The sequence below is a fragment of the Antechinus flavipes genome, chromosome 3 (assembly GCF_016432865.1).
Source record: "Antechinus flavipes isolate AdamAnt ecotype Samford, QLD, Australia chromosome 3, AdamAnt_v2, whole genome shotgun sequence".
In the NCBI taxonomy this organism is placed as follows: Eukaryota; Metazoa; Chordata; class Mammalia; order Dasyuromorphia; family Dasyuridae; genus Antechinus; species Antechinus flavipes.
In genome coordinates, this window is record NC_067400.1 from 450952053 (window position 1) to 450978341 (window position 26289).

The following is a 26289-nucleotide window of genomic DNA, read 5'->3' on the forward strand; positions in this document are numbered from 1 at the left end:
TGTGTATGATTCATTCACCTTAGTTATTGAATGGGTGTTACTCCTTCGGTATTTATTTTTTTTACAGAAGTGACAGACAATAGGTGTTATTGAGATGGGACAGAGATTGTAGAAGGAGGTTTAGAATGGCAGAAGATAATTGAATTTGTAACACTTCTAATGGCAAGATACATTTCCAGAAAATATTTTCAAGCAAGAAAGGCCTTAGGGTTTGCTCAGAGCCTCCATGGGGCAGAGAAACTGGAGAGAAACACACACTGTGTTTTAACTAAGGAGACAAAAGAAGCCCCACCCATTGTTCTGGAAGATCAAAGGGAATAACTACTGAAGTAACAGAGTTGAATTGGCCTGTCCTCTACAATCCCTGTGTCAGTGAGTGGGCTAGGCAAAGAAAACTCAGAGAAGTAGATTGGGATTTTCCTCTTGGAATGAATTATGCCAACAAGGGACAGATTCACTATTTTAAAAACAGACATCGGTATAGACAGATCCAGGTAAAGAGAAATAAGTGAATAGCAAAAGATTTTGGAATTAGCACTTGTGCATGGTGAGTAATAGTGGATAATAGGCTACACTGCAGAAAAGGGAATTCATTTTATTTATTACTAACCAGTGTTGGGGAAGAGGAGACTTTCTTTTTGATCTTGTATTTTAAAAGCATGCTAGCTATATTTTTAAAACACTTATTTGAAACACCAAGAATGATGTTTTTCTGTAGGTTTCAGGAACCTAGAGACTCAAAATCTGTATATATTTGCTTTTTTGTCAAACTTTTGACTATACTACTGGAGTAATGGGATGCCCAGGATGAAATTCCCTTTATATATGCAGATTGGCAATTCCTCTGTATTATACTGTCTTATAGGGCTCAATAATTTTTTTAGAGTCAAACAAGTGAGTATATGTCAGAAGCAGGACTAGAATAAAGGTGTTTTTGCCATCAAATCTAGTCCTTTTTCCATTATGCCATATTATCTTAAGATGTTTTGGTATGATTATTTTTAGTCAGGTCATCAGTATACTCAGGATCTGATATTCAGTTATTCTTTTGATAAATATAGCTACAGCAGCAGAAATTCTGTTTTGGTGTAATGATTGACAGCTATATGCACAAGTTTTCAGAAAATGACAACAGATAAGATTGTTTGAGCTAGCAGTCAAATTGCTTTTTAACCTGTGCTGTGTGTTTTGAATACAGTTCTTTCAGACTGCTTCCACTTTCTATGTTTATATATAAAAATCTTTACAAATAAAACACAAAACTTTTGAAAATGCATTATGTGTTCAAAATATAAAGGCTACTATGGGGTAACTATCCTAGAAAGATTTGGGGATATGTTGTAAGATATATATTACATACAACCATTCTGCCAAGTTGTGGGACTCTAATGAGGGAAATATGTGAAGGACTTGCATATTTCAGTGGTAAACCCATAACCGAGAATCCCATAAAGAGTGATTATTTAGTGTTATTAGCTTGTTACTAAATAGATTCAGTATTTAAGAATGCAATGTTGTACTTATTCCCAGTTTTGAATTTCTGGATTGCAGTTTTAGTGAAGTGCTTAGTACAATGAAGATAACTAATACATATTTATTAAAGAGCAATACAGCTTCATTCAACAAATATTTAGTGCTATGTGCCAAAGCATGGTTCTAGGAGAAGATGCAATTATGCTTAACACTGACTTGGCCATCATGAACTTAGAATTTAGACACATAGCTATGTGACACTATAAATTAGAATATAGTACAGTAAAGAGATACAAATAAAGTATTATGTAGTTCATAGGAGAAAGAGATTGCTTCTGAAAGAAAGCGACATTCCAACTGAGCTTTATGAGATAGAATGGACTGGGAGAGTTAAAAGAACTGTTACACGTAAAAAGAAACAGAAAAGCATGGAACATGTTTAAGGAATGAAGAGTCATCTGGATTGGATTAGAGCAGAAAGTACAGGCAAGTGAATAATGGGAAGTAAGGCTGGAAAGATATTTTGGAGGCCAGGTAAAAAATTTTGGGTTTCACTCTGTGTGGGTAGGGATTTGAATGGAGGTTTTTGAATAGATGTGAGTCATGCATAAGGAAAGTGAATCTGGCAGCATTGTGCAGAATAGCGTGGATGAGGGAAAGAGAGGAAGCGGGAAAATGTTTTACAAATATTGTCTCATTTGATTCTCACAGCACCTTTGGAAGTAGGTGCTATTATTATCTCCATTTTACACTTGAGGAAACTGAGGCAGAGGTGAATTAACTTATCCAATGTCACACATCTAGTAAATATCAGGGGATAGATTTGAATTCAGATCTTACTGATTCCAGAACCAAGCACTATATCCACTGTGCCACCAGCTGCCTCAATAATAGAGATGTCCTAAGAATCATTTAATCAAACTTATATTTGGACATAAATTCCCTTTACACCATTCTAGACAGTTGGTCATCCTGCCTCTGCTTAAAACTCTCAAGAAGGGAAATTTACCATTTCCTGAGGCAACCTAGTTCACACTTTCACACAGTTATGACTTATTAAGAATTTTTTTTAATATAGCAGTCCTCCAGAATCACTTTTCCAGAATGAGATCAGCTACATCTCCCTCACAAGGTTCTAGGGGAACAGCTTCTAATGCTGTTGGCTCAAGCCCCCATTCTGATACATTTACCCTAGTGTGTCTACCCAGTGATTAGTGACCCAATTTCACATAACCAAATAGTATAAATTTGCATTTACAATGCAGCTAGATAGCAAAGTAGATAGTTTCTGATCTGAAATCAGGTAGACTCAACTTCCTGAGTTCAAATCTGGTCCTGAGGGTCAAATCTGGTAAGTTATTTAACCCCACTTCCTCAGTTTTTTCCTCTATAAAATGAGCCGGAGAAGTAAATTATAAACCACTTCAATATCTTTGCCAAGAAAATCCCAAATGGAAAGTCAAAAATGACTGAACAACAGGAACACCAACTGCTGCCACCACTGCCACTACCTTTTACACTGGGATATTTACTGCAAAGAGATAGCAAGAATAGAAGTATAAATATTTTCCTCTTACCCATGGGAAAGCACTCTCCCTTATGGCACCTTAGTCCTGTAAGAGAATAACATCAAACCTAAAGCTATTTCTATATAGCACATACTCTACCAAGTTCACTTCCAAATGTATCTAAACTTGTGGGTGAATCCTTTTTCCAGCCACTCTTAATCTTATTCCTACTGAATTAATCCCAATTTGATTTCAGCACCTCAATGATAAGAATGGATCCCTCCTGCTACTGGTCGGGCTCAATGCAAAACCTGGCCCAATCTATGGATGCTGGATCTCTGGTGGTTCACCATGCTGATCTTTCAGAGGTTTTAGCTCTCTCCAGTATTCCTTTACCTAAAAGTGGAAATGATAAATGCAAAAAGATACAAACAGAATCAGGGTCATATGCTGATGGGCCACTTGCTTGTTAGGCTCCCCACTCAATGGGGAAAGAGGCCTCTGATGGCCTTTCCCTCGATATAGAGATTTATAGCATTCCCCACTTCTGCATTCTACCATACCCTGCTCTGAAAAAGCCAGACAAAAGTTCCTCTTCATCATTTGGTTTGGTGGACAAGATCCAATTACATAATGTCTGTGCATGTTCCAAAGTCCACATAGGGATTGAGTCAACTAAACACACTGTGCATGACCATAAGGACTGGGTTTACTGGCAAGTCTTTCTGGCAAGAAATCTGCCTCTCCAAAAATTTTCTATCCATTACTCTTTGGTCTGTCAGAAGTCTAACCCCTCTTTTAAAAGACAGCCTTCTAAATTTGAAGAACACTATTATGCTTCTTTGAAGTCTTCTCCTGATTAAACATCACCATTTCCTTCAGTGAGCCCTTGGAAGTCATAATCACCAATATTATTAATTTGTTGATCACCTTCCTTTGAGTATACTCAATCTTATCAGTATTCTTTCTAAAATGCTGTTTCTAGCATGAAACACAATACTCTACACATGTCAGTATTTATTTTAAAATATTTAATGCTTTAAGTTCTCAAATCTACATTCAGACTCATCAGTTCTTTCTTTGGAGATTTGTAGGATTTTTCATAAGACCTTCAGAATTATCTTGGATCGTTACACTGCTGAGAATAGCTAAGTCATTCATAGTTGATCATCATACAGTATTACTAGTTTTGTTGTTCTCCTGATTCTGCTCATTTTACTTTGCATCAGTTCATGTGTTTCCAGATTTTTCTGTGCTCAATTCTAATTTTTAAGAAATTATTTTCTTCAATAAATTTTTGTGCCTCCTTTTCTACTTGGCTAATTCTACTTTTTAGGAGTTCTTTTCTTCAGTGAATTTTTGTGCTGCTTTGATCATCTGACCTATTCTTTTTTTTAAGATATTGTTTTCTATAGGATTATATTTTGTGTTTCCTTTACTAAGTTGTTGACTCTTTTTTCATGATTTTCTTGCTTCATTCTCATTTCTTTCTCCCATTTTTTCCCTACTTTTTTTATATGCTTTTAAAATTCTTTTTTGAACTTTTTCATAAATTCTTTTTGGACCAGAGATCAGTTCACATTTATCTTTGAAGTTTTGGATATAGCAGTTTTGACTTTGTTGTCTTCGTCTAAGTTTGTATTTTGCTCTTCCATCTCAGTACAGTAACTTTCTATAGTCAACTTCTTTTTTGTTTGCTCATTTTCCAGCCTCTTTTTTGACTTTTAGCTTTATATTAAAGTTGAGTTTTGTTCTAGGATTCAAAAGGGCACAGCTCACACTTTAGGTTATTTGTGCAGCTATTTTCAGAAGTAATTCTGGGGACCTGTAAGTTTTTGAGTCTTTTGAGGTGGTATGAGCTAAGGAGAGGTGTATCTACTACTCTCCTAATTTGTGAACAATCACAAGTATTCTTTTCCACTCTGGAAACAGGATTCCTGCTTTCCTATGACCACAAGTTTTGGTGTACTAGTGCTCCTCTTCATCCTGAAATTGCAACCCAGGATGACAACAGGGATCCATATGTGGGCAATGCAGTAAAGTCCTGCATCCAGTGAATTCAGCTCTGTAATCTCCTTTTGTTAAGTTATCCAACCCCCTTACTAGCTATGAGCATGAGAGAAGCCATGGATGATTCAATCTCCCCTAGACTGCTTTTGAATTTCTGGTTTTTTGTCTGTGGTACTGTAACCTGTCTTTGACTGTGCTGCACTACCCTTATGCCTCCCAGACTTTTCCTGTTGACCTTGTAAGTTGTCTTGGACTGAAAAATGATTTCACTCCATTTTTTTACTCCAGAATTTTTTTTGAGGCATTATTTAAAATTGTTTGGAAGGGAACTTGGGAGAAGTCAGGCAAGTCCCAGGCTTTTGTCTTGTCATTTAGATTCTACCTTCATAAGTAAGTATTTAAGCAGCTGCTATGTGTCAAACACTATGTGAAAGACCTGGGCATACAACAAAAAATCCCCGTTTTCATGAAGCTCACAGTCTGAGAAAGAGAACATTTTATTGTCTTCTTTTATTGTCTTCTTTTTTTTATCTGCATTATTTTTGTTTGTTTTTTGAATCATTTTTTAAAATTTTGAATTCCAACATTTTCCCCTGTAGTCCCTCCCCTACTCATTGAGGAGGTAAGCAATATGGTAATCATTATATGTGTGAAGTTTTGCAAGTCATATTTTCATGTTAGCCATATTACAATTTTTTAAAAAGTGGAAAATATATGCTTCAATATACATTCAATCTCTTTTCAGTTCAATATCATCTTTTATCATGAGTCCTTTAGCATCATCTTGGATCGTTGTACTGATTAGAGTAATTTGGTCATTCACAGTTGGTCATCTTTAAAATGTTGCAATTACTTTGTACAGTATTCTTCTGGTACTGCTTACTTTACTTTGCATCATTTCAAATAAGTTTTTCCATGTTTTTCTGACCTTCCCCCATCATTTATTATAGCACAGTAGTATTATATCATAATTATATATTGTAACCTATTAAGCCATTCCCTAATTGAGGGGCATCCTATCAATTTCTGCAAAAATAGCTATTACAAATATTTTTGTTCATGTTGATCCTTTTTTTCTTTCATCTCTTTGTGATACAGACCTAGTAGGCATATTTCTGGCTCAACAGATATGCACAATTTTATGTCCCTTTTGGCATAGTTCCAAATTACAGGAGACAACATTTAAATAAATGTGTTTTGATCATTGTAGAGTTCTTGACACTGAGCTCTTAATGTACAACTTATAGTCATGTAAGTTCCTGTGATTATTGCATCACTAATTCCGTGACATGACTATGGCAGTACCTTGACTAAAAGTTTCTTAGCTTTTAGTCCACCAAAGAACCCAGAATCACTCTCATAGAAGCATTTTCCATTCATTCCTCCTTTCTAATGATGAAGATGTATATGTATGTGTGTGGGGGGAGGATCTCTTTATTCCCCAGCTGCATAGATATGCAAAAGTAAAGTTTGTTCTCTGCTTTAAGTAAGGTAAAAGAATGTTTTATAATGATAATTAAAATTAAAAATAATAGCAATAACAAAAATAGGTATGAAGATTGGCATTTCATTAACGGTAATTTTAAAAATCATTACACAAATAGCTTTCAATACCAAAATGTTTATAGAAACACTTTTATAGTCTTTTCATACAATATATTATAAAGCAAAATATATAAATGTATCCAGTATGCAATTATGTTTCCTCATAACAGGCCCGGGACTTTTATGCAACCACCACTACCTATGTACTTTCTATTTCTTTTCCTGAAGACAATTTTCCCATCTGTAACTATATTGAATTGTTATTTTCTGAGTTCTCCCTAAATGTCCTAAGGGATTCTGTCTGTCTGAGAGTTTTAAAAACATGTATTGAATACTTCATGGCACTCTTTTGAAAATATCTAAATAATAGCAACAGTGTGAAATAGGTAATTAGCTTTACTGTCAAAGGATGAAAGCTGATGATACCAGGAATGTAGTAGTGCCATGTTATAATGTCAACAGCAGTTAAGCAATACTAAACCATCACTTTCTTCATGTAATGAATGATTCACAAAGAACAAGTTATCACAAAGACATTGGTAGCTTTTCTTTTACTTACGAGATTTCCTTTCATAATCAAAATTATCAGGATTGTGAAGATCTACTACCATACATGTGTTTTTAAATCCTGTCCAACATCATGAGTTCACGACAAAACATTCCTTGTACACTGTGGATAATTTTAACTTTCCAAAGTTTTCTCTGTCATGAATTATTTGTGTAGTTGTTTTCCTTAGTATTTGTTTTTAAGAGGGAGGGAGGAAGGGAGGGAAGGAGGGAGATCTTTGTTAATTACATTTTGATATCACATAGTGATTTATATGTAGAAAATGCTTTAAAATGGTCTGTAGACTTGATGGATGTTTGTTAGATGAATGAAACTGTGATCTTTCTCTTCCTTCTACATTCATCCTCTCCTCCTTCCAAGATGTCTCATATTTATTTGAGCTTGACCTATTTTCCTTTGGAAATGAACTAAAATACTATGTCACTGCTTATGTGAACATCTGGATTTTTGTTTCATAACATCTCATTTTTGGCACAGAAGCTTAGCTCATTCTTTGGTTTGCCTTTTTGTCCCTCTGGGGGAAAAAAGAACAATTGTTTGTGAGTGTAGACTCATCTTGCAGAAACAGAGCTCAGTATTTATGACCACAACATGACCCCTTGAAAAGAGAGGGGTTGTAATGAAAACATCAGCCTACCCCTTGATCATGCCATTCCAGGGCACTACTATAACACCGTGACAGATACCATTCTATTTTTACAATGCTCTTCTTCTCTCCAAACTTTCCCCCAAATAAAACGGCACTCTCTTGTTTGATGGCCTACAGTTTTCTTTCTTTTTTTTGAGACCCAACCCTCATGAGGTTACATACCATAATTGTTTGTTTGGCATATATTTTGCTACCCTTCTTTCCAAAATCTGTGTTTACATGAACTTTGAAGACATTAAGATCTTTCTCATGCCCTACAGCAGTACTGTACACACACACACACACACACACACACACACACACACACACACACACACAGTAGTTTCCCCTGGCTTTGATCTCAGTGTCAGTAATGCTCTTTCAGATAATTGTGTTTCACAAGTCTTCTTAAGCCACACCCAGGGCAGTAGTGAGTACAAAGGGCTGCTTAGGTACTTGTTCACTGACATATCTGCAAAAAGTGAGAAGTTTGGGCTACTTGACTTTAATTGTCACTTCTATTATTTCCTTGACAGGAAAGTTGGAAATACCATTGAAAAAGTTATGTTTGTGCCAGCATGAGATATTAGCTAACCATTTTGTCTTCTGATAAGGGAAGAAAGGAAATTATTATTCTTATAAAACTTGATTATTAGGAAAGTTTCTTGCAGAAAGCAAAAAATACAATCATAAACTGATAGAGCTATTATTTTGTCTTCTGTGGCTGTGAAGTTCTATTATCAGCCAAAATTGAAAGAAAGTGATCCCTTGGTGAATCACAAAAGCAATTATTATAATATTCCCTAACAGAATATCATCAGGGTCAGAGTGAGAATCATGAATTATATTTCCCCTACTCATTTGTCTTTTGTCTTAATTTATTTTTTTTTTGTCTCTAGTAGTTCCTTCACAACTTCAAATTCCAGTTTTTGAAATTAGATTTTTTTTTTTTTTACCCTTTAAGTAATTGTTAGTCCTGTGTATGCATTGTTTTTATTTGTTTGTTTTTGGTGAGGCAGTTGTCATTGAGTGACTTGTCTAGGGTCACACAGCTAGTAATGGTCAGGTCTCTGAGGCAGAATTTGAACTAAGATCCTTCTGATTCTAGGGCCAGTGCTCTATCCATTATACTGTCTTGAAACAAAAGTAGAAAACATGGATATTATAATAAAATTTCAGTTTTGTTATAGACTTTTCTTCCCAAAAAATCAATTATTTTGTTGACATAATCATATTAATTTTCTTTGCCTCTTATGTACCAGGCACTGTGCTAAATACTATAGAAGAAAGAATGTTCATCCTGCAGTCAGGAGATCTATGTTCAAATCTTGACTGACATTTTCTAATGATATGACCAAAGGCAAATTATTTTCTCTTCTTTTCCTTATTTTTCTCATTTATAAGTACAAGTGATACTTACTACTTATATAACCTATCTAGAAGGCTTGCTGGGAGAGTAGCACACTGTAAATCTTGAAGTATGCTATATGTATGCTATATATATGAACAACTGTTCATTATCCCAAGTCAGTCTCTTTTTAGTTCGACTTTGTAGGAAGAATGAATTATGTATTTTTAAGTGGGGGGAAAAATACCTTTGATACTCTGCATGGCATTCAGTTAATTCATAATATTCTAAAGAATATTTGTGTAAAGAGGTGGACAAGAATCACACAGAAAGAGCTTAGTCAATGTGGAAGGAAGATAATAAATAGCAGTAGATAAAATATTCACGCTTATGAAATGAATCACTGATCCCCATCAGTATATGAGTCACTTATCTCTACTCCAAGTTCACATAATTGCAGTAATATAAACTTGATCTTAGTATAAGGAGCGTTTTCTAGCATCCATACTTGTTAAACATCCTAAAAATATCTACCACCTTATGTGTTCATTTATCTAAGGAGGAAAAACTACAGGCTACATACTCTATACTGTCTCATCCATCATATATAACTTCCTTCTGTGTTGCTCATATCCCATGGCATATTTTTGTTGTTGTTCTGTCATATCTGATTCTTCATGACCCCATTTGGGTTTTCTTGACAAAAATACTGGAGTAATTTGTCATTTCCTTCTCCAGCTCATTTTATAAATATATATAAATGCAAACTAAGGCAAACTGGATTAAGTGATTTGCTCAGGATCACACAGCCAGTATATTTTTGAGGCAAGACTTGAACCCAGATCTTTCTTCCTGCTGGACTTTCTCCACCACTGTACCATACTACCTCTCATTATAATAATAAACAGTTTTACTCCTATTCAGTAGATGGAGGGAAAGCCTCTGAGGCATTAAATGTTTTACCCAAGATTCTACAGTCTAAGGTCTTAGGACTTTCTCTTCACTCTGCTAGCTTGCCTCTCTTTATCACTTCTGTCTATGGAATAATTCTCATTTCCTAGAAATGGTGCCATGTTCCTTCCATGAAAATACCATCCAGATTCTATTAATATCTTATCCATTTTTCTAATTCCTTATTAAATACCCTCTTCTCCACGATATCTACTTTGATATTTCCATCCACAATGATTGGTCTCTTCATAGGACATCTTTGCCCCCATTAGCAGCCAGACTTTTTTTACATACTTAACCTGTAAGTGTTTCATATATATTAGTTCTTTCCCTTTATAAATGCTTTAAGGGCAAGCACTTTTTTATACCTCACATTACTTAACACTCTATTGTTCGTGGAGTAATTATTAAGTAAATATTTGGGGAGGGAGAGGGATGGTGAAGTAATAAGAGTTACATGACTTGTCCAGGGTCACACAGCTAGTAAATGTCAAGTGTCTGAGGCTGGATTTGAACTTGGGTCCTTCTAACTCTGGGAGCAGTGTTCTATCCACTGTACCATGTAGCTGTCCCTACTTTTTCATTCATCCATAAGATTATAGGCTCATAAACTTAGAGCTTGAAAGGATCTTAAATTCCATCAAGTCCAACCTTTTTCTTTAACAGGTGACGAAACTGACTCACAGAGAAGTTGTGACTTGCCCAGATCCATACAGGCAATATGTGTTAGAGTCAGGACTTAAAGCTGGGCATTATATCACACAGAAAAGAAAATCAAAGATAATTGGGGAAGAAGAGAGTTTTCAAGAAAAAATCAATAAAAGTTTCAGGAGATCAACCCAACTTGATTCTTGAAGGGTTAGACTTATGATTGAGAAAGAGAAGGGAAATGCTTTCTAGGTATGGGAAAAAGTTTATACAAATGCATGAAAGCCAGATTTTAGATACAGTGGATTTGAGCAAATAATGAGACATCTATAAATATTTCCAGCAGCCAGTTAGTTGATGCAGTGAAACTAGAACTTATGAGAGAGATATAAGGGATAGACATGTACATTGGAAAATTGAGGGGATTAAAAAGAGAAAAGATCTATTCTCTTGGGTTTCAGCTTCTAAAAGATAACAACAGCTCTTCTGAATGTGTCAAAAAGCATATTGAAACACAACATAACGATTTCTGTACTTCTTTTTGTTCATAAAGCACAAAAAAGGACAACTGTTGGGTTTTTTTCATTATAACTTACCATCATTAAGATGATACACTCAGTACTTTGCAGAGCTCAGAATGGTTTCTTTGTAAGGTCAAGGCAAATTTGTTTTATCCGTGATTAGGGATGGAAATCCCTCCACAAAAACCCAGCGACCTGTTGAATTTTATGAAGTTTTATGTCTTCAAATACAGAGCTAGTTACAGGATGTCTACTGACTAAGGATTAACCTAAATAATGATCAGTTGTCATTTATTAAGCATCTACTATATGCACTTTTTTGATGCCAATAATTTGGGTTTTTTCTTTCCTTTTTTTAATCAAATTATCAATTTGTAAAATTTATCAATTTTGCTGATTTTTTTCATAAAACCAACTCTTAGTTTTATTAGTTCAATAGTTTTCTTAATTTCAGTTTTATTAATCTCTCCCTTGAATTTAGAATTTCTAATTTGATATTTAATTGGGGTTTTAAAATTTGTTCCTTTTCTAGCTTTTTTTAAGTTGTAAGCCTAATTTATTGATCTCCTCTTTCTCTGTTTTATTCATGTAACTATTTAGAAATATAAAATTTCCCCTAAGAACTGCTTTGACTGCATCCCATGGGTTTTGGTATGTTGTCTCATTATTTTCATTCATTTGGATGAAATTATGGATTGTTTCTGTGATTTGTTGTTTGACCCACTCATTATTTAGAATTAGATCATTTAATTTCTACTTGGTTTTTAATCTATTTTTCCCTGGCACTTTATTGAATATAATTTTTATTGCTTCATGATCTGTAAAAGGACCGTTTATTATTTCTTCCTTTTCTGCATTTGATTGTGAGGTTTTTATGCCCTAATATATGCTCATTTTTATGTAGGAGCCATGCATTGCCAAGAAAAAGATTTATTCTTTTCTGTCCCTATTCAAACCAAATCCTATATATATGTACCTTTTTTTTTTTTAACCATCTGGGCTTTGTCACTACAAAGACAAAAGTAAGATGAACTGTCCTTTAAGGAGTTTATATTCTCTCTTTTTAGAGATAACAATAGCTGACATAAGTCTTTCAAGGATTGCAAAGTACTTTACCTTTATTATATCCTTTGATGACAACTCTATTAGGTAATCTGCCAACTTTGGAGAACCTCATCACGACCAATAATTTGTGCACCAAGTAATAAAATCTGTTTGTGACCAAAGAGATAATCTGCAAAATGGACTCTAATCTCTTTGACTTCTTTTTGGTGACAATAATAAGGGAGATAGAAGATGTTAAGAATTATATAATTCTTAAGTTTAGGCATTAGTTTCAATAAAATCTTTGCCCTGTGATGAACTAAATAATGCAATTTAGGAGGAAGGAAGCCATTTTCATTTTTACCAAAATTGAAGCCTAAAGATATAATGAAACTCCATTCAATTCAATAATTCAATGAGTTTTTAATTAATGTATATTGCAAAATAAAACCAAAAACACATGAAGAAATGGCAAAAAATAGTTGGAAAATATAATTCAGGATTAAAAATGAAGATCATAAATGTAGAAACCTTACACCTCGGATAATAGATACTTTATTTAAGAAAACTGCTGGAGTCATATATCTGGAAAATACTGAACATCATCAAAAAAAAAAATCAAATTGACTCTTTTCAGGAAGTAGCTCATTACCAATGTAGGTAGCTGTGTTCAGTCAAATCATTGATTGCTAAAACAAAGATCAAAACTGACTTCAACTTAGAAGAAAGAATAAAGATAAGATCATACACAATTGAAGCTCTAATATGACCTAATAAAATTAGTTTTAGCTTATAAAATAAGAAAAATGGGTAAAAACAAAGGCATTGATTTTTTATTATTACTATTTCATAAAGAAGTTCAGTCAATGTAAAACATTCACTTTTACGAAGAAGCAGAAAAACTCAGAAAAATGTCTTAGTCAATAAAAATACAATCTAGTCACCAGACAGAGAGAAATGACAGTGAAAGGAAGCATAAATTTAGGACATAAGATCATTTGTAAACTATTATAGTATAAGATGACGAAATATTGTAAGCAGAGTCATTTTATAAAATAGCAAAAGCCAATTAGAAAGGAAAACAAACTTGAAAAATTTAACCAGATCATTCCAAGGGTGTTTATGCATAAATTTGGAAAAAGGATAATAGATAGATATGAAATAAGAGAGATTTGTTAGTGTTTCTGTAGAGTTCTAACCTCTTCCTCATTGTGTCCAATGTGTGACAGTGGAATCACAACATTTGGGTATCTAAATACATAATGTACTAGAAATGGATTTCAATAAAATAAAGTCAGGAAGAATTGTTGTACCAGACTGAATAAATATAGAGAAAATCAATGCTGGAGAATACTCAATTTTAAAAGGAATCAAAAAATAATCTTTAAGATATGATAGAGAAAATTCTAAAAGAGAGGGTATACCATGAATGGTATTACTATAAAATAAGATATTCAAGAAGACATTGATAACTTCTGGTTCATAAGCCTAATTTCTCTTCTTGGAAAATATTTACAAGAATTTTAGGTATAGATTTCCCATATCTTTATACATCTATATATTCACATATATATGTAAATATATAAATACACACACACACACACACTTAAACATATTTTTGAGAAATAGGTAAGCTTTTGCAGGGTGCTTCTTTACAACAGGCTACATCTTAGTCACAAGACTGACTGAAAGGTATAGAAAACACTAAGCCATAGTCTTCTTTAGAAAATCACCTAGAAAAGTCTTCCCACCCTGTTGTAGATAGAACATATATGGTGTTGATTTTTTTTAAAGCATCTGACTCAGTGGAGTATATCTCAGACTTGAAAATTTCTCAGGTTTTCCCTATACACGTGATAATATTATACAAGATTCCTTGATAGATAGGACCAGAAAGAACTTTATTCCATGATCCTATGATTATAAATTTTATGAATTATAAAATATGTATCCTGTAAACCATAGCTGTGTCCAATGTCCAAATGAAAAAGGGATTCTCTCTAGTTTGTTGCTTAGTAGGGTTTTTTGTTATGTTTTAAAATGATTTATTGTTTTTTTCTGCATGTTTACAATGCTCTTACTTCATCAAGACTTCTTCTCTTTTAAAACAAAGAAAAACCAAGTAAAATAGACTATAGTGATTGTGATTGACAGTACTTAAGTACATATATCATCAGCTCATCTGGAAACAAAAGTAGCATCTATAATTTGAATTCTGATGTATTTTGGTTTTCAAATATATAAATATATATGTGTGTGTGTGTGTGTGTGTTTGTATGCATATGTATATGTATACATGTGTGTCTATATTTCTCTTTGGTTTCTGTTTCCTTAATTATTTATCAGTTCTTCTAAGTCTTACAACAATTCTTTGAATTTCTCTTAATTCACAGCTAAACCAACAGTGAATTTAATTACTGCATGCTCCTGTGTTGAGATGACACTGTGTTGATTACATCAGACTTCATAAGATGCAACTGTATGGGCAGGCTATTAAGTCAATCCATATTAGAACTTGCATATATACTTCACAGAACCAATTACAGAATTGAAAAGAAGGGGAGTGAGCTGAATTGCATTTGAGAAATTAGAGCTTTCAGAGATCACAAGCCCTGCCCCCAAAATACATCTTTGTACTGTGATTCTCAGTGGAGCTTTGCAACTCTTAATCATGAAACACCACAGTATCAGAAGAATCCAAATACTGCATGATCCAAAGAACAATCGAAAGATGTTTATAAGATTTAAATGGAACCTAGGATGTAGTTATTGATGAAATATGTACAAAAAGTAGCACCAAACATAGCACCAAAGACATTTATATCTAAAAAAGGAGATGGACTATTTATGTAATAAGAATAAGGAATGATAATAATGAACTGCTCAAATATTGCTCTTGGTATCTATGAAAATCCATTAAAATATTAAAAGTAATGAGACTCTAGTGCATTATATAATTTTTTAGAAAGACCTAGATAAGAGTCAAAAAGGATGAGAAAATATGAATAATTCTTTCTTCACTGATGGAGTACGCACAATTGAGGAGAGCACAGACACATTGAATATTGGTGTATAAGAAAATTGAATTACACAGATAAATGAAATCTACAGATAATGGGAAACATCATTCTGACCAATAATTTCAATTCTCACCTAATTAAACTTGTTACCAGAGATTCAAAAAAAAAAAAAAGAATGAAAAGTATTTTTAGTTTTCTATCTCATTCCCCCCTGAGAACCTCCTGGTAGAGATGACAAAAGATAGAAAGCAAACAGTCTGGATAATTTGGCCACTACAACACCCATACTTTCCTATAAAAAATATTATTATTATTTATCTATCTTCAGCAAGTTATTTGTCTTACTCCTACTTTGTTAAAAGTTGCTTTTGAGTAGGGACCCATGCCCTATTTATCTTTGTCTCTTCCCCAGTACCTAGTATGAGACATTACATTTGTTAAGTATTTTATTTGTTGAATGAATAAAATGGCTCTAAAGTGGTCAAAATAATGTAGGGGCTAAATAAATTCCCTTCAAATGTCCTCTTAGTTTCTACCATTTAAATTTATTTTAGTGAATAGTTTCCATCCCAAGAAGTAGTAGAAAAATTAGAGTTTTCAAAACTAAATCTTCCTCACCATAATAAGAAGCATTTGGGGGGCAAACTTATAAGGATCCTGGCCCTCAAGTGACTAAATGTGAATGTGATAAAATGTTCTCTTTTCATATGAGTTTGGGAACTTTACTTTAGATCATGAAAATTTCTAGAATGACTATTCAGTAGCTGTTTTTCCAAACATCATGTTGGAATGCCTAAAAGCCTGTTTAATTTATCAACATATTTTAATAGCATACTTCCTGACATGGAAGTATAGAAAGAGTACAGATTGCTGTTTGCTCATTACAAGCATATTCATGAAAGAAAGGACCCCTTCATCAAACTGAAAAGAAGTTTTGTGGGGCGTTTTCTGCCCTCAGTACTGTTTGCGGTAATGTTATTTTACTTTATTTTTAGACGACTCAACACATTGAACAAGTGTGCCTCAATGAAACTTGATGTGAACTTCCAAAGGAAAAAGGTAAGTGATGAAATTAACATCAAAATAATGGCTTTAATAGTAGAAAATCCATACTTTTATAGTTTTGAACTAGATGAACTTTTCATTTTAATGATGAGGGGCAAAATACTGAAGCTTATAGTATGTGTAGTTTTTTTTTTTTTTTTTAATATCGTATAATGCAGTTTAGCTATGCCCTATAACATGCCATTTTCTTGTCATTTTTTCAAGAGTTTACACAGAGATTTATAATAACTTAAAATAACTGTAATGTTTTTAATAATTATTCAGAATTTAGTTTTTTCAGGCTGGATCCACAATTTCTAAAGTTTTGAAAGTGGAAGGGTGTAACTATATGTTTATTCTCCTCAATAAGTCCTCAGTATTTATTTTTTGATTTTTTTCAGAAAAAATAAAAACATAATTTCCAGCTTTAATAAAACGTATGAATTTCATATTCTGGGGAGAAATTAGGGATGTGTATAAACATGTATGTTTATGTATATATGAAAACTGATGACTTCAAAGCCAATTTTGAGTAATTGAAAGTTCAAAATAATTTTAAGCTTCATTTTCTGCTCTTAAAAAAACACAATTAGTTAGGTTTTGGTATACCTCAGAAGCACTATTTTGAACCTCACTTAGAATTTGAAGGAATATAAGCAAAAAGTGAAAAGGAATATCCAAAAGAATATTAAAAGTTGAGTAGTTTATCCAGTCAAAATAGCAGTGAAGACTATGGAAATAAACCTCCCAACAGCTGCCATGCTGAATAGCTCTCTCGAGAAAAGTACATACTATTTAAGACATAAGGGTCAAATTTTGCTCTGAGTACACGCATGGTTCTTATTGAAGCCAAGAGGAGCCACACCTTTGTGCCTGCAGTATGGATATCCAGAGTTTTTATATACATTCATACCGAACAAATATGCTTATGACTGTATATATATAACTATTTAATATATGAGCAGGCTGTATATATATATATATATATATATACACACACACACACCTCCTAAACATATATATGTATGTATTAACAGCCTGTTCATATATTAAATAGTATCATCTTTCTAAAGAAATATAATAAAATCAACAGTATTATTCATCTTTGCCAAAATAAAATATTATTCCTTTTAAATTATTGCCAGATTTTGAAAATTACATACATGAAGTACTTTTGATATCTCTACTAGTTTATTCACTCAGTGCTTTTATACCATTTTAACTATGCAAATCTCTTCCATAAATTTAATTTAATGTTCATAATTGCTATGTAAGATTTTACTACTTTATTTGATTACCTATCAAAATCTTTTCAAATCATTGCTTAACTGCAGCTGTCACAAGGACAGCTTCCTTTTCAAAATATGAAGTTATGGAAGGGGGTGGTATTAGGGAGTGGTGGTCTTGATTTTCAAGTTAACTATTATGGCTTACTCTCCACCTACTCACAGAACTCAACAATATCCAGTATTCATGGGCTATGATACTAGAAAACAACTAACAATAAATCCCTGTTTTACATTATTGTGAATTCAACTGCTCTAAACCTTATATGAATATTTGTAAGATATTAACTAGAGCTGAATGTAAATTATAGGTAGAGGATGAGTAATTTAAAATTAAAATAAAATTCAAAGACCATGACCCTGCTTTATTGAAGCTTCAGATAACTTTGGGAAAATAAGACAAAAAAAAAAAAAAAGAAAGAAAATCAAAGCAGTAGTCCTTCTTCTGTATTGTAATTATAGCTTCTTGAAAAGTTAGGCAAGAAAGATTTATTTAGAAAAACAAACAAACAGAAATGAATTTACGAAGCCATAAATTCCTTCTCAAGTCTATAGAAGTCCATGCTTATTTAACCCATAGAAGAAAGTCCTGTGAAGGTTTATCTTGAAGACCCTCTGCTCATGGAAAGCTGAGGAATACTTGCATTTCCTTAGGCTTCTAGACTTCCTAAAAATGCATACCTGGACAGGTAACTGCCTCCTGGGCCTAAATATTAGAACCATCCCAGAGGGCACAAGTGAGAGCTTTTGGGATGCTTTCTTTCTTTTTTTTTTTTTTTTTTAAGAGATAGGTTCATTCTGTAATATTGTTACCATTACCCAATTTTTAAATTTTTATTGAAAATAAAACAGTGTGAAGAAGGGGTTCATAGGGAGCGGAGCAAAGATGGCAGAGCCAACATACATTTCTTTTTGACCTCCTACAATCCTCAGACTAATTAACAAATCCAGCCTCTGAATTAGCTCTGGAGGGACAGAACCCACAATATTGGGAGTGCAGAAAATTATCAGCAGAAGATAATTTCAAAGATTGCCAGAAAAGGTCTATTTCAATTGGAAACTGGTAGAAGGCAGCCAAGCACAAGCAGCTGAGCACAGACTCCAGCACAGAGTTCCAGGACAGTGTGGACTGTGCTGGTGGTGCAGACTCCACATGGTGGAAAATCTACAGGGAGAACTCTACAGGAATCTACTACAGTGCTGGTCACTCTGCCCTGGTTGCAAGCCAGTAGATCAGCAGAGAATTTACAAAACATCCAACACAAACACAAAAGATCAATAGTGAACCCCAAAATGCCAGAATCTCACTGCACCTGGCCACGCCCACCTAGCACCAGAAGTGAGTCAGCACTGACCCAGTACAGCCACGACCACTTATAAGGGAAGCCGCTATTTGTGGAGGAAGCGTGGAAAATCTCTCTTGCCCTAAAAGCAGACCTCAACATTTTTTAAAATATAGTAAAAAAGTAAAGAGAACTCTTATGATAAACAGCTTTTATGGTGAAAGAAAAACATATTTCAAACCTTAAGGAGATTAAAGGCAGATTGTCTCCAGATGAAGCCCCAAAAGGTGATATAAGCTCCACAAGGCTCTTCTAGAAGAAATTAAAAGGATCTTAAAAGAGAGCTAGAAGAAAAATGGGGAAAGGAAATGAAACATTTGCAAAAAGGTTTGGAAAAAGCATATAACTCATTAAAAGATAGGTTTGATAAAATGAAAAAAGAAAATAACTCCCAAAAAAACAGAATTTGGGAAGCAGAAAAAGAAAATAATTCCTTACAAAACAGAATTTGTGAAATGGAAAAAGAAAATAATTCCTTAAAAAAAAGAATTTTTTAAATGGAAAGAAATTCCATAGAATAAAACAACTCATTTAAAAATTCAATTGGACAAATACAAAAAGAAGTTAAAAAAAAAAGTAAATGAAGAAAATAATTCACTAAAATTCAGAACTGAACAAATGGAAATGAATGACTCAATGAGACAAGAATCAGTCAAGCAAAACCAAAAAAATGAAAAATAGAAAAAAATGTAAAATACTTAATTGGGAAAACAACCAACCTAGAAAATAGATCTAGGAGAGACAATCTAAGGATTATTGGATTCCCTGAAATCCATGATGGAAAAAAGAGCCTAGACCACTATTTTTCAGGAAATCATCAAAGAGAACTGCCCGGATATCATAGAATCAGAAGATAAAATGACCACTGAAAGAATTCACCGAATCCCTCCTGAAAGAGATCCCAAAATTAAAACCCCAAGGAATATTGTGGCTACATTTCAGAACTATCCCCAAGGAAAAAATATTATAAGCAGTCAGAAAGAAACAATTCAAATGCTGGGGAGCCATAATAAGGATTACTAAGGACCTAGGAGCTTCCACTTTAAAGGATCAAAAGGCCTGGAATACGATGTTCCAAAAGGTGAAGGAACTTGGAATATCAGCCAAGAATAAATTACTCTGCTAAACTGAGCATTTTCTTTCAGGGAAGAAGATGGATTGAAAAAAAAAAAAAAAAACTGGTGAATTCCATTTATTTTTGATGAGAAGACCAGAGCTAAACAAAAAATTTGACCTTCAAATATAGAACTCAAGAGAAGCATAAAAAGGTAAAAAGAAAAAAAAAAAACTCTTGAGAACTATTTCTATTATGGGTATACATAAAGAATACATGCATAATTGGATTTTAATATTATAATATAAAAAAGAAACTAGAGGTGGAAAGAGGGAAAAAGAGGTAAAATGAGGGAAATTACATCCAAAGAAGAGACAAAGAAAGCCTATTATAATTGAGGAAAAGAAGGGAGGGTGATGAATATTGTGTGAATCTTACTCTCATCAGATTTGGCTCAAAGAAAGAATATTAGATATATTTGGTTTCACCAAGAAACTTCTCTCATCTTATTAAAAAAAATGGGAGGGGGAAAGGGGAAAAGAGAAGGATTATGCTAAATATAAATGAAAACAGAAATAGTAGGGGAAAGGTATAAGAAAAGGGGAGGGTCTCTAAAGGGGGAGGACTGCTTGAGGCAAGTAGTGCTCATAAGTAAAATACTGGGGAGGAGGGAAATGGGAAAAGGAAAGAGAAAAATATAATTTGGGGTTAATAAGATGGCAGGAAATACAGAACTAAAAAACTATTGTATTAATAATTAAAACTATGAGTTGATTGAAACTCATATAAAAAAACCAACAAAATAGATAAACCTTTAGTTAATTTATTAGAAAAAGGAAAGAGGAAAGTCAAATTGTTAGTCAAAAATGAAAAGGGAAAACTTTCCACCAATGAAAAGGAAATTAGAGCAATAATTAGGAGTTACCTTGCCCAACTTTATGCAAATAAATTTGACAACCTAAGTGAAATGGAGGAATACCTACAAAAATATAGATTGCTCAGATTAATACAGGAGGAAATAAATTACTTAAATAGTCCCATTTTAGAAAAAGAAATAGAACAAGCTATTAATCAACTCCCTAAGAAAAATAATCCCCAAGACCAGATGGATTTTCATGTGAATTCTACCAAACATTTAAAGAACAATTAACTCTAATACTATATAAACTATTTGAAAAATTAGGTAATGAAAGACTCCTACCAAATTCCTTTTATGACACAGACATGGTACTGGTAACCTAAACCAGGTAGAACAAAAACAGAGAAAGAAGATTATAGATCAATCTCCCTAACGAATATTGATGCAAAAATCTTAAATAAAATATTAGCAAAGAGATTACAGAAAATCATCCCCAGGATAATACACCACAACCAAGTAGAATTTATAACAGGAATGCAGGGCTGGTTCAATATTAAGAAAACTATTAGTATAATTGACTATATCAGTAACCAGATTAACAAAAAACTTGATTATCTCAATAGATGCTGAAAAGACATTTGATAAAATGCAACACCCATTCCTAATAAAAATATTAGAGAGTATAGGAATTAATGCACTTTTTCTTAAAACAGTCAATAGCATCTACTTAAAACCATCAGCAAGCATCATATGTAATGGGAATACACTGGAACCATTCCCAATAAGATCAGGGGTGAAACAAGCTTACCCACTATCACCATTACTATTTAATATTGTATTAGAAATGCTAGCTTTGGCAATAAGAGAAGAAAAAGGGATTAAAGGAATTAGAGTAGGTAATGAGGAAACCAAATTATCACTCTTTGCCGATGATATGATGGTAAACTTAGAGAATCTTAGAGAATCAACTAAAAACTATTAGAAGCGATCCACAATTTCAGTCAAGTTGCAAGATATGAAATAAATCCACATAAATCAGCATTCTTATACATCACTAACAAAATTGAACACCAAGAGATACAATGAGAAATTCCATTTAAAGTAACTGTCGATAGTATAAAATATTTAGAGATCTATGTGAAAGTCAAGAACTATATGAGCAAAATTACAAAACACTTTCCACATGAATAAAGTCAGATCTAAACAATTAGGAAAAATGTCAAGTGCTCATGTATATGTCAAATGAATATAATAAAGATGACAATACTCCCTAAACTAATCTATTTATTTAGTGCTATACTAATCAAAATCCCAAGAAACTATTTTACTGTCCTAGAAAAAAATAACAAAATTCATCTGGAAGAACAAAAGGTCAAGAATTTTAAAGGAATTAATGAAGAGAAAGGCAAGTGAAGGTGGCCTAGTTGTACCAGATCTAAAATCATATTATAAAGCAGCAGTAATCAAAACTACTTGGTACTGGCTAAGAAATAGACTAGTTGATCAGTGAGATAGGTTAGTTTCAGAGAACAAAATAGTCAATGAGTATAACAATCTACTATTTGACAAACCCAAAGGCCCAAACTTTTGGGGTAAGAATTTATTATTTGACAAAAACTGCTGAGAAAATTGGAAACTCATATGGCAGAAAGTAGGCATACACCCACACCTAACACCGAGTACCAAGATAAGATCAAAATGGGTTCATAATTTAGACATAAAGAATGATATTATAAACAAATTAGAAGAACATAGGATAGTTTACCTTTCAGATTTGTGGAGGAGGAAGGAATTTGTGACCAAAGAAGAATTAGAGATCGTTATTGATCACAAAATAGATAATTTTGGTTATATTAAGTTTAAAAGTTTTTGTGCTAACAAAACTAATGCAGACAAGATTAGAAGGGAAGCAATAAACTGGAAAAAACATTTTTACATCCAAAGGATCTGATAAAGGCCTCATTTCTAAAATATATAGAAAATTGACTCAAATTTATAATAGTTCAAGCCATTCTCCAATTGATAAATGGTCAAAGGATATAAACAAACAATTTTCAGATGAATAAATTGAAACTATTTGTAGCCACATGAAAAGGTGCTCCAAATCACTATTGATCAGAGAAATGCAAATTAAGACAATTCTGAGATACCACTACAATGTCAGATTGGCGAAGATGATAGGAAAAGATAATGACAAATGTTGGAGGGAATGTGGGAAAAAAGGGACATACATACATTGTTGGTGGAATTGTGAATAGATCCAATCATTCTGGAGAGCAGTTTGGAGCTATCCTCAAAAAGTTATCAAACTGTGCATCCCCTTTGATTTAGCAGTGTTTCTACTGGGAATATAATCCAAAGAGATCTTAAAGGAGGGAAAGAGACCCGCATGTGCAAAAATGTTTGTGGCAGCCCTCTTTGTCATGGCAAGAAACTGGAAACTGAGTGGATGCCCATCAGTTGGAGAATGGCTGAATAATTATGGTATATGAATGTTATGGAATACTATTGTTCTGTAAGAAATGAGCAACAGGATGATTTCAGAGAGGCTTGAAGAGACCTACATGAACTGATGCTAAGTAAAATGAAGAGAACCAGGAGATCATTATACACAGCAACAACAAGATTATATGATGACCAGTTCTGATGGACCTGGCTCTCTTCAACATTAGATAATTCAAACCGGTTCCACTTGTTCAATGATGAAAAGAGCTACCTACACCTGGAGAGAGAACCATAGGGACAGAGTGTGGAACACAACATAGCATTCCCACTCTCTCTGTTATTTGCTTGCATTTTGTTTTCTTTCTCAGTTTTTTTCCCTTCCTTCTTGATTTGACTTTTCTTGTGCGAACAAGATAAATCCAATATATGTATACATATTTATATAGTTAACATGGATTTCAACATATTTAACATGTATTGGACTACCTGACAGCTAGGGAGGGGATGGGGGGAAAGGAGGGGAAAATTTGGAACAAAAAGTTTTGCAAGGCTCAATGCTGGAAAAATTACCCATATGTATGCTTTGTAAATGAAAAGCTTTAACAAAAAAATAAAGTAAAAAAGAAAATAAAATAATGTAATGTAATGGTTTAGAGAACAGTCTCAAAACCAAGTAGATCTTGGTTTATCCCTATTTGTGGCACATAATAACAGATGATCCTAGACAAATTGATTGACCTCTCAGTCCTTGAGGAAACCCAACTCTAAAGTTGTTGAGAAGGTGCCAGCCAGCATTATTGATAAGTTTCCTAATCCATTGAAATCTCAAGGCTATCAACTGTGTCTATATCTAATAAAAATGAAACATTGGTCTCTAAAGGTGAATTGTTAAGTCTTTCACTTCGCTGTCCTATGGGGTCATTTTTTGAGTTATTTGATTTTTGTTCCAATTAGCACATTTTTGATGATTAAACCAAGGGCTATATGATGACTACACTGAGACTAATCATAATTCTTCAGGCAAATATGGTTAATATGCTTCTGTTTGCCCTCTGGTTCTTTATCAGATACCAATTGTAAATCACTTGCAACTGCATGCACGTTAAATGCATGGGCGCACACACACACACACACACACACATACACACACACACACACACAATGCCTATTCATAGGCTTATGGTAGAAAATACTCCCATAAGGGAGTATTTTCTCCCTATTGACCCAGTAAAATTCTTTGTGATTGCTGAAGTTATAAGTCTTGATTGTACATCTACTGGGATTCTTAATCTTATAATGTCATGGACCCCTTTAGTAGTTTAGTGAAATGTATGGACCTCTACCTAGAATTTTTTTTAAGCATATAATAAAATACTTAAGAATTAAAATTAGTTCAAGAATTCTTAATCTACAAAGTTCATAGATCCCTGTTCAAAGAGACATTTTCTTAGAAGCTCATCAGCAATCGCCATCTTATCCTTTTTGTTCTCTAAACCCCACAATCAACATAGAATTCTACATTACATGGGGACAATTCAATTTTTTTCAATTCTTGTTAACATTACTATCAGTTCCACAACTAAATCCTCTTGTAACTGGACTTCCTATCTTTTGCAACTCTGAATCATAAGGATTCCATACTTCTAGATGTAAAGTGATATCAACTGTTCCTCATCATTACTCATGTTACCTTTAGTTCATGACAATCTCTATATAGTGTTTATATCATGTCATACCAGGTTGGACTAGAAGTTAGAGATTAATGGCTCTGCCAAAATAATCTATGTGATGTAGGAGAAAATGAATGTGGAATGTGTAATGACTCAGTTTTTCTCTCCAAAAGTCAGATAGCCATGCTTCCCTATACCTTCCTTTTCCAATTTAGCTCTATATACAGAGGGAAGTGCTTCATTCTTATCCTAGAAGGATGCAATCATTGTGTAACATCTGAGAGACATTTAACACAAAAACAGGGACTAAGATTACTAATTCATTTCACTTGATTCCAAGTGAAAGAGGATCATGTATCAGCTATGTCACAGCCTCCTGATCATTTTAAGAGAAATAACAGCTGCTGCCACAGAAATCATGACCCTGCGTAGTTCTCTTCCATTTCTCCACACCCCCCGCATCTCCCAGCAAAATAAATGTCTTCCGGCAACTATTAGTAGGAGAGCTCAAATGAGGAAGTTTTATTCAACTACTCCTGTGGAGTGATAGGCATACTGATTTGATCTTGTAACTCCTGAGTTTTAGCTAATTTAAATGCTCAAGTGAGATCTGATAGCTTCTGATATATTCATAGGCAATTTATTTCCTTTCTCTTTTCTTTAGAGGGATATCACATACAGCAATATTTCCCGGAAGTAATTTCATCCTTATTAGCTGATTTCCCATTTGTTCTTTTTCTTTGACTTAATTGTGCTGCCTCTGAAAAAGGTGGGCTTCCACTCTACATCTCAGAGCCCCATCGATTTATTAAAAATTAAAGAATCCTAATTTAACCAGTCTATCCTCAAGACTGCATCTCATTTTCTATTATCAGTAAGCTGATTCGAGTTAGCTCTTGAGACCACAATGGGGCCAGAATTAAATACTGTTCTATTTTAAAGGATCTTTGCTTAATTTTTTTTTAACTCGGCTCCCTGATACTTTCAAAATACTTGTTGTGTTTCACCCCACCCACCTCAAAAATAGGCTTTTTTTTCTAAAAGCTCACTCAAGGGACCTAGTGGTCTTACTATAAATTTTGATAAACAGTGATGTCTTTATTTGAACAAATTCCCTGGGAACAAAGCTCCTTTATATGAAGGCAGTCACGTTTAAAGAAAAAATCTTCATAAATCATGCAAAGTAGAGAGGCCTGCATCTGCAGCTGCAAAGACAGAAATGTCCACAAAAACGCTTCAATTTGTCCCTGTTCAGTTGAAGATAAAGAGAGCCCACCAGAGGAAAGATTTTCATATCAACTAAAATAGTCTTCAGAGTCTATAA

General features: G+C 33.6%; 1 protein-coding gene across 4 annotated transcripts in view; it reads left to right on the forward strand.

Annotated features, from left to right (window-relative positions):
* Window positions 1–26289, forward strand: part of STARD13 (StAR related lipid transfer domain containing 13) — a 291189-nt gene that overhangs the window by 217756 nt on the left and 47144 nt on the right. For 2 of the 4 annotated variants that reach the window (XM_051986474.1, XM_051986473.1), the window contains exon 4: window positions 16260–16323. In XM_051986474.1, the coding sequence (XP_051842434.1) occupies window positions 16260–16323 (64 nt within the window). Of the gene's footprint in view, window positions 1–16259; window positions 16324–18551; window positions 20206–26289 lie in introns of those variants that run through there. The other 2 variants (XM_051986476.1, XM_051986475.1) reach the window with 2 other exon arrangements.